Source organism: Oncorhynchus nerka, linkage group LG3 (genome assembly GCF_034236695.1).
Source record: "Oncorhynchus nerka isolate Pitt River linkage group LG3, Oner_Uvic_2.0, whole genome shotgun sequence".
Classification (NCBI taxonomy): Eukaryota; Metazoa; Chordata; class Actinopteri; order Salmoniformes; family Salmonidae; genus Oncorhynchus; species Oncorhynchus nerka.
This window is the reverse complement of record NC_088398.1, coordinates 72271579-72287484: the sequence shown is the minus strand read 5'-3', so window position 1 is coordinate 72287484 and position 15906 is coordinate 72271579. Positions and strand designations below refer to the sequence as shown.

Genomic DNA, 15906 nt, shown 5'->3' with positions numbered 1-15906 from the left:
GTTTCATCTAAATCAGATTTATTGGATTATAATATATTATTTATAAACCGGGTGGTTTGACCACTAAATGCTGATTGGATGAAAGCAGTGGTAAAACAGATTGTAAACCACGGGTATACAAAAATTCATTTGTACTGTTCTAATTACATTGGCAACCAGTTTATAATAGCAATAAGGCACCTCGGGGGTTTGTGGTATTTGGCCAATATCCAGACACTCCACATTGCATCGTGCATAAGAACAGCCCTTAGCCAAGGTATATTGGCCATATACCACACCGCCTCGGGCCTTATTGCTTAAGTATACCATTAGCTGAATCCATTGTTTTGGTTGGAACTAAATCCTGCAGCTATCCAGGACCACGGTTGGTGACCAGAAAATCATCTTTAGAAAAATATTTTGCATAGACCAGTAGATACTGAGGTTCCATACCGAGCTGTCTGCCTCCCGTTTGAGATTAACTGATTTGGGGGAGGAGGGGGGGCTCCCCAGACCCTTATTCCCAGTGGGACTCCTATGGGGGCCTCCTGGGCTGTGGGAGGACGAGGGGGTAGGGGTGGTGCTGGACAGCTTGCGTATGGGGCTGAAGAGGTTCATGGAGGGAGGGTGCTTGAATCTGTCGGTAACGCCAGACCCCGAGGTCTGACCCTCTGGCTTTTTCAGTCTGACGGGGCCACTTTTAGAGGAGCTGCCATCGAAGACGATCAGAAGCCTCTTCCTGTTGTGGTCGTCACTGAAGCTGTAAGACAAAACAGGACACTGACTGAGGCTACAGTAGGATTAAGGCAATTCCACAGTGACTCAAGATTTTTCAACTTCAAAATGTATGCCCATCAAAAAAAAAACATTGATTTCAAAATTAAACAAATCATACAACTGTGTGCACAAGACTACTTTAAATAATGTACACAGTAAAAAAAAAACTATCACCACCATTAGATTTACTCTGTTAAACTTTATCTGCACAGTTCCACCTGTAAATGGGGTTTTGCGAAGAGTTGTATGGTTTGTTATCCTTGGAAAACTGTTTTTTTGTTTGGTATCTGTGGCCATCAAACTGCAGAGAGACATTCTTTAATATCAGGCTGATTTCCTCAACAACTAAGAGTTGGTCCAGTAGCTACCATGTTGTAGCAGCGTGAAGAACACCCATGTTGTAGCAGCGTGAAGAACACCCATGTTGTAGCAGCGTGAAGAACACCCATGTTGTAGCAGCAAGAAGAACACCCATGTTGTAGCAGCGTGAAGAACACCCATGTTGTAGCAGCGTGAAGCACACCCATGTTGTAGCAGCGTGAAGCACACCCATGTTGTAGCAGCGTGAAGAACACCCATGTTGTAGCAGCGTGAAGAACACCCATGTTGTAGCAGCGTGAAGAACACCCATGTTGTAACAGCGTGAAGAACACCCATGTTGTAACAGCGTGAAGAACACCCATGTTGTAGCAGCGTGAAGAACACCCATGTTGTAGCAGCGTGAAGAACACCCATGTTGTAGCAGCGTGAAGAACACCCATGTTGTAGCAGCGTGAAGAACACCCATGTTGTAGCAGCGTGAAGCACACCCATGTTGTAGCAGCGTGAAGAACACCCATGTTGTAGCAGCGTGAAGAACACCCATGTTGTAGCAGCGTGAAGAACACCCATGTTGTAGCAGCGTGAAGCACACCCATGCACAAATACTCAGAGCAAAGTCTTGCATCACGCTCATTTCAATATGTATGGTTTTCAAATCTCCTTGTTCGAATGCTGAGTTTACCTTTAAATAAAGTCTGACTCAGTGGTATTTTTGTATTGTCAATGTAACAGAGTTAAAAGGAGTATTGTTTTTTTTTTATCAACCAAATCTCTATTTGTTATGTAAATGGCATGTTTTAGATAGGTCCAGACACCTTGGTGATTTCACGTTTTAGAGAAACATATCCTCTCCCCACCTACGAGACTGTCCGCTGGCTGTGCTCTGTCGCGCTCTAGTCTGCTCCATCCTCTTTCCCCAGCGGTTGTTTGGCAGCGCTCTCTGCGGGAGGGGGATGATGTGCCGGAGGTAGAGAGCCGTGAGCTGGTCGCGGCTCCCATGGTCTCCACTGGTTATCTTTTTCTGTCCAGGACAGGGGCCAAAACAAGTGTTAGCTAGAGCCTCATTAAAACCACCAGTTGACACTCATGAACTAGACAAATGTTTTGCTACAGTGTGCTCTGGAGCAATAAGGCACCTCAGGGGTTTGTGGCATATGGTCAATATACCACAGCTAAGGGCTGTTCTTATGCACAACGCAGAGTGCCTGGATAAAGCCCTTAGCCGTGGTATATTGGCCATACACCACAAACCCTTATTACTATTATAAACTGGTTACCAACATAATTAGAGCAGTAAAAATAAATGTTGTGTCATACCTATGGTATACGTCTGATATACCACAGTTGCCAGCAGTCAGGGCTCGAAACACCCAGTTAATAATAATAAATACACCCCAGGTACTCCCTTATTTCACCTGACGCATGCGCAAAAAAAACAACTAAAACACGCCTGACTAAAACCAACGATTCACACATTTTTATAAGCTGGTTTAATAATATTTTCCTGACGATATTTCCAACATGCTGGGTTTGCATGGCCTCTTTAGTGTTCGGACGCTGGTATAAATAACTAGCTAAATCAGCGGACCATTTTGGCTACAATACAAGCTGGCTGACGTTAACTACCGGTGGCTAGCTAGCTGGGACCTAGCTGACTAGCGCAAAATCAACCCTCTCCTTGTTGAAATTCAACCCTGATTCGTCTCTTACCTCATTCAGAACCAACTGGATAAACTCATGAGACAGGAGCTCGGGGTGTAGTAAGAGATCTGCGTTAGAAGCGCCTCTATCCTGAGATGTGTCTTTCCCTTCACGTCCCATGTTGGTGGAGCGCGCCATCTTTGCCCTCTCGCCCCAGCATCCTCTACGACTGGTTGTGACGTATTTCATCTGTCCCATCAATCAGATACATCATCAAAGTAGGGCTCAAATGGGCTACGTCTCAATCAATTATAATGGCTTCCTCTCCTTATGTCTATGTATCATTCACTTTAAGTAAGCCAGTGATACACTTAATGTAGATACTTTATTTTCATGTTGCATAAAAAGGATCTGTAGGGATGTTTTCTCTGTCAGTTCTTGCAGCTCAGTGTGCTGAGAAAATGAAGCAACCTTTGCCTGTCCCTTAGATCTAAAGCCTGTTTTGTGATATATTTAGGTCTTGCCTAAGGTTATTAGGAGATAGGGTAAGGCAAACTTATGCTAGATCTGTGTCTAAAGGTCACTTCTACCTGGGCATCGATGTGTACATAGTACACAGCTTTCTTTGTTCATTCAAGCAGTAGAATTGAGATAATCACACCGTACGCAAAGTGTATGAGTTGACATGGTGTGCCCTAGATTTGAACTTCTCTCAGTAAACTGTTTAACCACGGTACATATGGAGATGCATTACCTACAACACAGACTGTGTGTTCTGCTGTGGAAGATATGGGTCTTCACTCCGCATCCGACAACCAATAGAGGTCTTTAGTATCCCAGCAACACAACCATTGTATTGACATTGTAGAGGCAGGGGATGGCTGTACGTGGTTTGTGTTCGACAACATGTTCTACCTTTGTCAACCAGCATGGCCCAACATATATTTTAGTTCCAGTATTAGGTTTAAGGTACAATGCTATCCTATTACAGTGTATGTAGACAACTTACAACGGTTATAACTGTGTTTAACATGATTTGTTATCTTTAATTTCTACTCAGTCTATAGGCTACATATGCATAGTTGATGACGTCAACACACCTGTTCATTAGATTGTTAATCAATTATTCATTCACAGAAACACTTTTATACTGATCAACATTTCTTTACAATTTTATCCAACGTTTTCATTTACATACAGTATAATTAGACATATACAACAACCATCTGGGTAAACGATCACCAACAGTACTCAGCCAATTATACAAACACCATGGAAACGGTTAATTAGAAAACACTGTTCCCAGTTGTACATCATTTCTCTTCAGGTCTTTTTTTTAGGAGAAGGGAAATAAAGACAGTCACACAAAGACTTTTGTGTGGCTCTGTTCATGGCTGTCCAGTGTCCACAGCACTTTAGACAAAACACAAGAATGTACTGTCCTCGCCACTATTGCGCCAATGCAAATAATTTGTTAAAAGACAGCAATGTTTCAGCAGCAAGCCGTCTATACTGTTGAAATGTTGATGTCTTAACAAATCGTATAGAGTATAGCATGTCCTTTACACCAGTGGAGCGTCCTGTAGCTTCAAGACCAGAGTTGGTGACCACTGCTTTCCACGGTTACCATGGCGTGTCCTCAGAGTGACCGTTAGTTCCACACAGCCGACTGGGTCTCACTGCACACGTAGATGTTACTGTCACACAGCCGACTGGGTCTCACTGCACACGTAGATGTTACTGTCACACAGCCGACTGGGTCTCACTGCACACGTAGATGTTACTGTCACACAGCCGACTGGGTCTCACTGCACACGTAGATGTTACTGTCACACAGCCGACTGGGTCTCACTGCACACGTAGATGTTACTGGGTCTCACCCTCCTGTGGCTCCGGCCCGGCACCCTGGGACACAGCCTGCAGCTCTTGGGCATGAACTCCAGACACGCCTCCCGGAACTTCCTGATCCTCCAGCAGTAGATGACTGGGTTAAACACGGTCTTCAGATAGCTGAGCCACAGAGCCCCCACACTGACCGGATAGAAGGCAGGGCTGAAGTAGAACCTCCGGCTGAACACGGCCAGCAAACTGACCACTGTGTGGGGAAGCCAGCACACAGAGAAGCCGATGAAGAGGATGAGGATGGTGGTGAAGGCCCGTGTCTTGAAGCTCATGTCCACATTGACCTGCGGGGGACGTTGCAGGCCAGTCAGGCCCAGCTTGCTGACCTGGTTGAGGACCGGGAGGCTGGCCTGGTCGGAGGTGTGGTTGTGGATGCGCAGGGCGTTGCGTCGGACCGTGTTAAGGATGCACAGGTAGGAGTAGAGCATGATGCCAAACGGCACAAAGAATACAGCCACTGCCAGCAGCACCGTGTAGCAGCGGTCAGCCAGCGACTCACTGTAGCCCAGCACGCACTGTGGTGCCCAGGCCCCCCCAATGCCCGTCACACCCGCCGCGCCCGCCCGCCAGCCGATCACGGACGGGAGCGCCACGCAGAGAGACAGCGCCCAGGAAGCGCCGATGAGCAGCTTGGCACGGTGTGGCGTCAGCTTGTCCTGCCGCTGAACGATAATGAGGAAACGGTCTACGCTGATGATGAGGAGGATGGACACACCCTCCAGGACAAAGAGCCAATAGAGCATGACGGAAGCACGGCAGAACCCGCCCCCGAAGCGCCAGTCGGCGGTAGCCACGGTGACGGCGGTGAAGGGCATGCAGAGCAGCGAGAGCATGATGTCAGAGAATGCCAGCGTAGCGAGGAGCAGGTTGATGGCAGAACGCATGGCGGGCTTCTGGTAGACGATCAGACACACGATGGCGTTGCCTAGGAAACCGATGGCGATCATGAAGATCATGATAGCGGCCAGCGTCACACGCAGGGTGACAGGCATGAGGGGACTAGTAGTCCCAACCCCTGGCGGCGGAGGCGGCGGTGGTGAAATCACCACCCCTTCCTCTTCTTCCAGCTCCATCAGGGGGGCACACCTAGCCAGCAGGCTGCCGTTGCAAAACGCCATAGCGATGGTTATCAGGCTAACAGTCAGTTCCACCCTGGATACACATCATTTTTCTTTAGTCTAAAGTTGTGTTGTCAAAGCTTCCTTGGTCAGTCACACGTCCTGGTCTCCTCATTCATGGCCAGGTCTGAAACAGAAGCAACATTTGACATGTCAAATACATGCTGGAACAAAACGTGCATCCTAGAAACATTTGAGTGCAACATAGTTCCTTAAGAACAAAACAGACGGGACAGAAGGATCACATATCCACTGATCATCCACATCCAGGTCATCTACTGCGGCCAACGTTCCTTATGGTGTTCTGTCCATGTGAATTACTAGTAGTACTACAGGCTGTGGACAAGTAACTGAAGCCCATACTTGTAGCGTTAGAGTTGTTGTTGTTTTCTATACCGGGGAAGCCCACACAAACAGGAGGGAAGCTAGTGTTTGGCTGGGAGCGAGGCTCATCAGCTTGTCACAGACACTGGGGCCTATGCTCTGGTTATTATCTGTTCAAAGTGTGAATTAGAATCAGAGGAGAGATGGATCACATTTAGTGGAGGAGTGGAGGGGGAATGACTTGCTTGTGCCTCTGACGCTTATAGACTGTTATATAACCCAGAGAGGTTGGGCAGCGCACTTCCACACCCAGGCAGTCACCCGTTTTATCAACGAGGGGTGCAGGACCGAGTTTGGGAAGCGCTGCATCACATACACACAGACCTTGTTGGCGAGGCAAAATCTCATCTGCTGGGGCAGCTCCACTACAGAATGTAATCCAGATGAAAGTGAATAGCTCACTCACAGGACACAGCTGTTGCCATGGTTGCAACCCCTTCTCTCGCTCCGGGGGTGGGGTGGAGGGATGGGGAATACTGTGGCTTTAAGCACCATCATGATGCACCTAGTGGTTCCTTTAACCCTGTAAACGAGCCCTTCTCAACACAGTGCTTCCCCCAGCTACACAGCTGTGAAAGGCAGGTGACGACCTGGAAGAGGACCACTGTCTCAACATTATGGATCTCCTCAACCAATCAATATGGAGGTTGTGTGTGTGGGTGCTTTTGTGCTTTAAGCTTTTGAAAATGGATATTTCTCCCTCAAGCTTTACAAAGGAAAATTCTAGATGAATGATCCCTGTTGTGGATTCATATACAAGACCTTGCGTCAAAAGTGTTACTGATCGTTGCTGAGGCAACCAGGTCATCACATCCATGGTAACAAGGCAACCCCCCCTTCACCCCCATCCCCATCTCTCTGCTCTCTGCAAATGTCTGTGACATTACATTGTCTGTCTGTGAGTGGGGCTGTTGCGACCCACATAATCAAACCGGCACTTCCACACTCACTAACTAGTCCATTTCCTCCAGTGTTGGAGTAAAATGACTCTGGTATAAATACATGAGATAGGAACGAGAAGAGCCTGTTCTGAAGAAACATAGCTATGCTGCTACCAGGCTGCCTCCCCATTTCCCCATCCCTCCATCTCTCATTGGATGAAATTCACCCACTTCTGTGCACGCACATAGTCCCGATGGAGAGAATAAACGAGGCAATGTTACAGACAGATGAAAGAGAGAGGGAAAGACAGAGAGAGAGCGAGAGAGGGAGGGGGTGAGAGAGAGACAGAGAGAGGGGGTGAGAGAGAGACAGCAGTGCATTCTCACAGTTGATTACGCTCCTCAAGAGCCCTTTATCTGTTCAGAGATGGAAAGGTGGTACTTTAGATTTGTATAGTTATTTATTTTTATTTAACCTTTATTTATACAGGGAATCCAAATTGATACATTACATTTACATTTAAGTCATTTAGCAGACGCTCTTATACCAGGGTCTCTTTTTCAATAGTGCCCTGTGTTACAACAATCAACAATCGCATCAGCTTAAATGGATAAGTTGCATACAGAGCAGAAATTCTATATAGAGTCAAATTAATTAGATTTTACATGTTCACTCCACAATGATCAGGTCCTGTATTAAAGTCTTAAAGTGACATAAACCAGGATGTCAAGCTCTAATGCATCCCACTGGGCACACACTGGTTGAATCAACGTTGTTTCCACATCATTTCAATGACATTACGTTGAACCAATGTGGAATAGATATTGAATTGATGTGCCCAGTGAGGGATACTTCCTTCCTTTGAGTAATCACTGATATAAAGTGCATGGATAGGTGTAAAGTTTCTAATGGAAACTTTGCTTTTATCAATCCACTTGTGTTAGATCAGTGATTATTTCGAGGCAGGGAGGAAGGAATGATGGATGGATTTAAAGGACAGTTGAACTCTTGATTTGTGCAGTTCATTTGTACAAGTGTACTCAACACAGGGCCTGGATTGGCACAGAGTAGGCTTATGACCAGGAGGATGTCACCCAGAGATGACAAGGCCACTGGCTGACTGTCTGGCTGATTGACTGTCTGGCTGACTAACTGTCTGGCTGACTGTCTGGCTGATTGACTGACTGGCTGGCTGACTAACTGTCTGGCTGGCTTTCTGACTGTCTGGCTGGCTGGCTGACTGGCTGACTGTCTTGCCAGGTCACAGTTGTAAATGAGAACTTGTCCTCAACTGGCCTACCTGGTCCAATAAAGGTAAAATAAAAAATAAAATATGATACAGATCAGGATTTTGCTCTATATGCTGCTAGCCTGCACTCCTTCCAGGACCCCAGGAAGAAAAGCTATGGCTTTATGCAACAGCTAATGGGGATCCAAATCAACTACATCAACAGTCGGAATCTGAGCATCTCAGTACTAGCTACACAATCAATGTGTAGTAAATCTATGGCTGTGTTTTTAGACATCCACTGATTGGTGGAGGATACTCACATTGATTCACTCTATCCAATGAGATAACAGAATACTGTTTGGTGTACTTAGACCACTTCAATGCACTCTAGCCAATGAGAATGCAGATTACAATTCAGGCAATAGAGAGAGAATAGCCCTCTTCTTCATCAGGTCAATATATGGTTGTTGGGATACACAGACCTGCAATGATTTGAGAGTAGCAGTGTATGTGCTTATGGAGAATTAGTATGTGTTTGAGTCACCAGAAATCTCATTATTGATACATGGAACCGTTTGTTGCATCCTTTGTGCTGTGAAAACGTCTCACTGATAGGGTCAACAGAGAACATCAAAGTCCATTAGAAGACAGTATATCCAGACATTGTCTGTTCACCTCCCCATAACCATATTAATTCATTCAGGCCTCAAATGCATTCTGGTCGACATTTCATATTTAAACACAACGCTATCATATGCCCACCGATTTCTTTTTTTTATCCCTCATTAATTCTGAATACCCTTATAGCTGATTAAGGATTGTGTTTTGTCAATTGTCTAATTCGACTGAATTGTGTAATGTAACGAGACTGTTTTGTCATACATTTAGCAAAAATATAGTCTACACAATGATCAAATTGTTCTCCATTCTCGTCAAGTAGAGTAGCACAATGCGCATTGTTTCGAGCGCCATAATTATAATCGAGAAATGGTGCAAAATGACGGATCAAACAGCCTACCTTTGATCACTGCGACTCACAATGCCGTTGATGTTGAGTCTCGGGTGGCTTGTCCTGTTATCATTACAAGACGTATAGGAAAACGCACTGTCCACGGCAAACACACATTCCATCGCCTCCTTCCATCCAGGATCCACCCAAACCAAACCACTTTGCTTTTCTCAATCGGGAATCAAGACATGTGCTGTGCAGTCGCCTGCTGACGCGCAAGGCGCGGACGGGTCCGCTGGTTTAAAAGTGTTGATTTGAAGAGGAAACTCGATTTGTCGATTATTTCTTAATTTAGTTAGCAAGCACACCTTATATTGAAAAAACATATCGAAGACGAAATCGATACATAAAGCAAGTAATTCCAAAGGATATAGCCTGTGTCATTAAATAACCCTCATTTGCTAACCATCTGAAACGGAATAAAGTGGGAATGAAACTGATCTCCCCACAATGTTCTAGCTCTATCTAGGCAAAAGTCTAAAGATATAGGCCTCAGTCTGTATGGATAAGCAACTAGATTGGGCCTAAACACATCTTAACAATCACCTCTACAATATATTCAATGTATTCAGTAGCACTATAGCCTAGCCTACATGACGTCAATAATAGCCCATTCTTTAGACATGCTTACCTACTTAGGCTACCATGTGTAGAACATGTTCATGTGTATTTCAACCATATGTATGGAGATTAGTACCCTGCCTGTGTCACATACACACATTATGTTCTTCTACCTTCATGTGGACCAAAATCCTATTTTCCCTCACCCTAACCTAAACCTAAACCTAACCACTAACCTCTTATTCTAACCCTAACCTTAACCTAACAACTAACCTCTTACCCTAACCCTAATCTTAACCCTAAACCTAACCACTAACCTCTTACCCTAACCCTAACCTTAACCCTAAACCTAACCACTAACCTCTTACCCTAACCCTAATTCTAACCCTAACCTTAACCTAACAACTAACCTCTTACCCTAACCTTAACCCTAAACCTAACCACTAACCTCTTACCCTAAACCTAACCACTAAACTCTTACCCTAACCCTAACCCTAAACCTAACCACTAACCTCTTACCCTAACCCTAATTCTAACCTTAACCTAACAACTAACCTCTTACCCAAACCTTAACCCTAAACCTAACCACTAACCTCTTACCCTAACCCTAACCTTAACCCTAAACCTAACCACTAACCTCTTACCCTAACCCTAACCCTAACCTTAACCTAACAACTAACCTCTTACCCAAACCTTAACCCTAAACCTAACCACTAACCTCTTACCCTAACCCTAACCTTAACCCTAAACCTAACCACTAACCTCTTACCCTAACCCTAACCTTAACCCTAACCCTAAACCTAACCACTAACCTCTTACCCTAACCCTAACCCCAACCCTAAACCTAACTCCTAACCCTAAACCTAACCACTAACCTCTTACCCTAACCCTAACCCTAACCTAAACCTAACAACTAACCTCTTACCCTAACCCTAATTCTTACCCTAACTTTAACCCGTGAACCTAACTCCTAACCCTAACCCTAAACCTAACCACTAACCTCTTACCCTAACCCTAATTCTAACCCTTACCTTAACCTGTGAACCTAACTCCTAACCCTAAACCTAACCACTAACCTCTTACCCTAACCCTAATTCTAACCCTAACCTTAACCCTAAACCTAACCACTAACCTCTTACCCTAACCCTAATTCTAACCCTAACCTTAACCCGTGAGCCTAACTCCTAAACCTAACTTACTAACCTCTTACCCTAACCCTAATTCTAACCCTAACCTTAATTGTAACCTTAAACTTAAAATAGCCTTTGTCCTAATGGGAAAAATCCCCACGAGGAAGAATTTTCCTTTTCTTACAATCCTTTTGGGGATTTTAGGTCCCCACAAGGATAGAAGAACCAACACACACACACACACACACACACACACACACACACACACACACACACACACACACACACACACACACACACACACACACACACACACACACACACACACACACACACACACACACACACACACACACACACAGAGAGAGAGAGAGAGACATTCATACTGTGGGATACTCAGACAGACAGAGAAGAGAACTGTAACAATAATAATGTAATGGACATGTAGCTTAACTGTATTACTTCCAGTAGATGGGAGTATTGTCATAGTGTTTACTACATTTGCAGATTCACTCAGGAGCCTCTCACAGTGCAAATGTGCACATGTGAGAGGAAGGACATGTGCAAATATACACACACACACACACACACACACACACACACACACACACACACACACACACACACACACACACACACACACACACACACACACACACACACACACACACACACACACACACACACACACACACACACACACAATCCAAATGTTCATATTGCAACAGCTCATCAGACAGTAATTTTGTATTGTAGATATGTCATGGCAGAGTAGTCGTGTAACAAGGTGTTGCATGATGCACTGTTTTATTTGTGTGATGTAACTGCCTTCATCTTGTTTGGACCCCAGGAAGAGTAGCTGCCATGGCAACAGCTAATGGAGATCCTTAATAAATGCAAATACAGTAGGCATCCCATTATGTGTTTTGTATAAAGGTTGTTATATCATCTCCCTGTTCATGGAGAAATCTACAGTATGTCGTCTTGAGATGTAGTTGAGAGATGTAGATACTTTGATGATATACCACTGATCTATGGTATTTCTGAATGACAATCTAGTGTTACTCTGTTTACATGCTCCTGACCTGACACAGTGATGTCAGCTAGTTGACCATGTCTCTCTCTCTCTCTCTCTCTCTCTCTCTCTCTCAATTCAATTACAGTTTTTCTCAATTGCTAAAACACAATTTCTGAAACCTTGCTCCATTTTCTGAAAACATTAAACACAAAACCTCATCTTCAAGCACTATTTACATAACCTCTGACTCCTCTTGCAAAATGAAACATTCGCCTCAAAACAGTTTTATCTGTGGTCGAAATCAAAATGATATACACTCTCAAGCAGTCAGTAAACAATACACCGAAAAATAGAAAACACATTGTTCAAAACATACAATTCTCAGAGAGAAGTACATTTTTAATCTAAAAAAATATTCATATTTTTCCGTCATTGTCTTTTGATGAACGAAAACATGTTCTATCATAGTAGCTCAAAATTGATCAGAAATTACTACTCTGCTTTGCTCTTTGCAATTTAGTTTTTTGTTCTTCCTCCTCCTTGTACCCCTATTTTTACAGTACTGTACCCTGCATCTCACAAACTTGTCCTTTGTCTCTGTGATAGTGTAATTCTTGTTCTTTGTTGATATGAACCTGCAACCAGTCAAAATCTATTGAGCAGTCAGTACTGTTAATAAATGGAAAGCACAATGTTCAGGGCCATACAATGTGTCCATTGTACAGTATACAACCTACAATGCACTGTACTACAGTATCCATTCTCAGACTTTCTCCTTCCCACCTTCAACAACCTGTTTGCTATCTGAACTGGCTTATATTGGTTGTGTCGCATCATTTGAAACAGGTTAAATCAATTTTGAGTGGTTGTGTTCAATCAATGACATATGTTCTCTATTTGTATTTGATTGTTGCCACTTGTGTTTACCAGTATGGATGACATGTGCATTAGAGTGCAGAATGTGTTTTGAGAATGAGAATGTGTTTAGAGTTTTGCTGAAAAGTCTAAGTGAGATCTGCAAATTGTGTTTCATCATGTGACATGGTTTAAGGTATTGACAACAGACTGCATAATTAGCTAAATGAGTCCAGGTAACTGAGAACATTGTTCAGCCAATGGGTTTTAGTGTTTTAGCAATTGAGAAAAACTGTAAATTCAAATAGTTGTATTGGCAAGGGGAACGTGTTTACATTGCCATTGTCACGCCCAGGGGCCTGTTGCACAAAAGTAGAATTAAGACATCCGGGATAAATGACTCAGCTGAGCTCAATGAAGCCAAAACATGTGCGTCCAGGCTTAATTGGTTGCACAAAGACCAAGCCAGGATGAGCAGACACGGATTCATTAAGCCAGGTGAAACCAATCCTGGATAGGTGCGCGCTCACGGCTCACTCAAATAGACCCCGCCACAGATCACAGATTAACTGATTTACCATGGCAACTAGAGCCGCGTACTTTTCCCCGTCGGAAGCACAAATCCTCATGGAGGCATACGAGGAGGTAAAAGATATAATTAAGAAGAAAGGCAACACCGCCACAGTGATAAAGCAAAGAGAAAAAGCGTGGCAAAGTATTGCAGACCGCCTGAATGCGTAAGTAGTGCACAATTACACACTCACCGCTCCGCTGAAACATCACAATTACAATTCAAATATTTAATTCACATCTCCAAAAATGCAGTTGTACTGTAATTATGAAACGGTTAAATTTTTAATTGAAATGCACTGCAGATATGAGTGAAATTGTGTAAAGTAACTCCATCACACTGTATAAAGCTATGATAAATTTTTTGATATTTTTACTGAAAACAAGACAAAAATACCAAGTAATTTTTTGCAGTGTGACTCCATTAAATGTGTGTGTTGTGTGTGTGTGTGTGTGTAGATTATACATAAACGGACATGGCAGCAGGTCAAAATCAAATACAAGAACATTCTGCAGAATGGTATGGTCCCTGACTAATATTTAACAAAGCACAAGCATATATTGTACCCAGAAGGTGCCTGCTCACACATTGTCTGTACTGTTTTAGCAGTGAAAAAGAATACCCACAGACAAGGCACGGGTGGTGGGTCACCAAAGGCTGACCTTACCCCAGCAGAGGACATGGCCTTGGAGCTAAATAAAGGCAGGCCCTGGGGATCCCCCCAGGGATCCCCTAAATGTTAGAGGGGATCCCTGGGGGGAAAGAGACGAGCATAGGTTCCTCCCAAGATGCCACCCGCTTCATTCAAGGTATGTCCTTCCATCTCTACATGGGATACAACCACATTCATATTGAATCAATTTGGACTGTCTGACTTTGGTTTACCTATTGCCTTGCAGTGCCTGGCAGCACTGTGTTCCTGTTAGAGCCACCAGCACAAGCACCAGACGATGCTGATCCAGTGAGTACTCCATCAAAGGCATACTGTAGGCCTGGCATGTCTTGTCTACTAGCTTCAATATGAATCCGATTAAATGTGATAGGGTGAAGGCCCCAGTGCAGCAGCAACAGCACATGATGGAGACGATGATGAGGAGGAGACCATCTCTCTGGATTCCAGAAGGCATGAGGTATCATGTTAAGACTGTGAAAGTACTATTTACTCTACAATGGTGAGGAGTCCTCATCAAAATCAAAAAATCTAATTTATTTTACAGGACCCAGATGCTATACAGTGGGAAAACCAGCCTGGCAACATAGTGCGTATTAATAAAAGGACACCACATCCTGCCAAATTCCAGCTGCGCTAATTGTATTGTGTTCACAGAGCTCACAAGCTATCAGAAAGTTGTATGGCAACCACCTCCGGCGCCAAATAGAACTGGCAGACATAGACATTCAGTACAAGAAGAAAAAGATGGAAAATCTTGCACTGGAGTCCGAAATAAAAAAGAGGACAATTAGGAAACTGGACCTTGAAATAAAAAAACTTGAGAGGGAGGTGAGATATGCCTTCAATGTACACTGTATGCTAACTGTAACACAAATGTATTAATCATTATTTGTCTTTCCTCCCCAGCTCCAAGAAGATGACACAGCTCAAAATAAAAATTAGGTATATTCTCGTAAAGTCAAGTGAGCCATGACATATGAGCTCTTATTGTGAGCACACAGGACGGTGGCATCTTTCTAAGGTTTTTTTTATTTTCCCAGCAATCAGTACAACCAAGTCATCGTTATAAGGCATCGCCTCTTTGCCCACCCCCAGCACCAGGTGTGGCCACTAGCCTATATGAAGGCCCAAAATTGTGTGTTCCTTTCTGCTCTGACAATGGCATGCCCATTTGTGCGAGATGTGGTGGATGAAGAAGCACTTGTGCTGAGGAGAGCCTTCAGGCGAGAAAGGGTCTTCAGGGACCGGTTGGACCCACTGGCCTTCCCTGATGACCATCTATATGAAAGATACAGGTTTTCTGCAGATGGCATCAGGTATCTATGCAGACTACTGGGTCCCAGGATTAAGCACCGCACTGCACGGAGCCATGCACTGAGTGTGGAGCAAATGGTTTGTGTGGCCTTGCGCTTTTTGCTAGTGGAGCCTTCCTGTACTCAGTGGGGATGCATTTACATTTACATTTACATTTAAGTCATTTAGCAGACGCTCTTATCCAGAGCGACTTACAAATTGGTGCTTTCACCTTATGACATCCAGTGGAACAGCCACTTTACAATAGTGCATCTAGGTCTTTTAAGGGGGAGGGGGAGGGGGTGGGGGTGAGAAGGATTACTTTATCCTATCCTAGGTATTCCTTAAAGAGGTGGGGTTTCAGGTGTCTCCGGAAGGTGGTGATTGACTCCGCTGTCCTGGCGTCGTGAGGGAGTTTGTTCCACCATTGGGGGCCAGAGCAGCGAACAGTTTTGACTGGGCTGAGCGGGAACTGTACTTCCTCAGTGGTAGGGAGGCGAGCAGGCCAGAGGTGGATGAACGCAGTGCCCTTGTTTGGGTGTAGGGCCTGATCAGAGCCTG

The 15906-nt window shown here is 44.3% G+C and overlaps 2 protein-coding genes across 3 annotated transcripts in view; both read right to left on the bottom strand.

Moving 5' to 3' along the window:
- The window catches only part of lg3h2orf49 (linkage group 3 C2orf49 homolog), a 33362-nt gene extending 30399 nt beyond the window's left edge, over window positions 1-2963 (bottom strand). For both annotated transcript variants that reach the window (XM_065015424.1, XM_065015427.1), the window contains exons 1-3: window positions 2788-2963; window positions 1935-2098; window positions 433-739 (exon numbers count right to left, since the gene is read on the bottom strand). In XM_065015424.1, coding sequence (XP_064871496.1) covers window positions 433-739; window positions 1935-2098; window positions 2788-2916 — 600 coding nt within the window. In that variant the 5' untranslated portion in view covers window positions 2917-2963. The remainder of the gene's footprint in view (window positions 1-432; window positions 740-1934; window positions 2099-2787) is intronic.
- A 765-nt stretch (window positions 2964-3728) lies between these two features.
- gpr45 (G protein-coupled receptor 45) lies at window positions 3729-9489 on the bottom strand. Its single transcript, XM_029644368.2, has 2 exons — window positions 9254-9489; window positions 3729-5865 (listed from the first exon to the last, which is right to left on the bottom strand). Exon 2 carries the CDS (start codon window positions 5736-5738, stop codon window positions 4548-4550), a length of 1191 nt encoding a protein of 396 aa, XP_029500228.1. The 5' UTR covers window positions 5739-5865; window positions 9254-9489; the 3' UTR covers window positions 3729-4547.
- Window positions 9490-15906: the final 6417 nt, after the last annotated feature.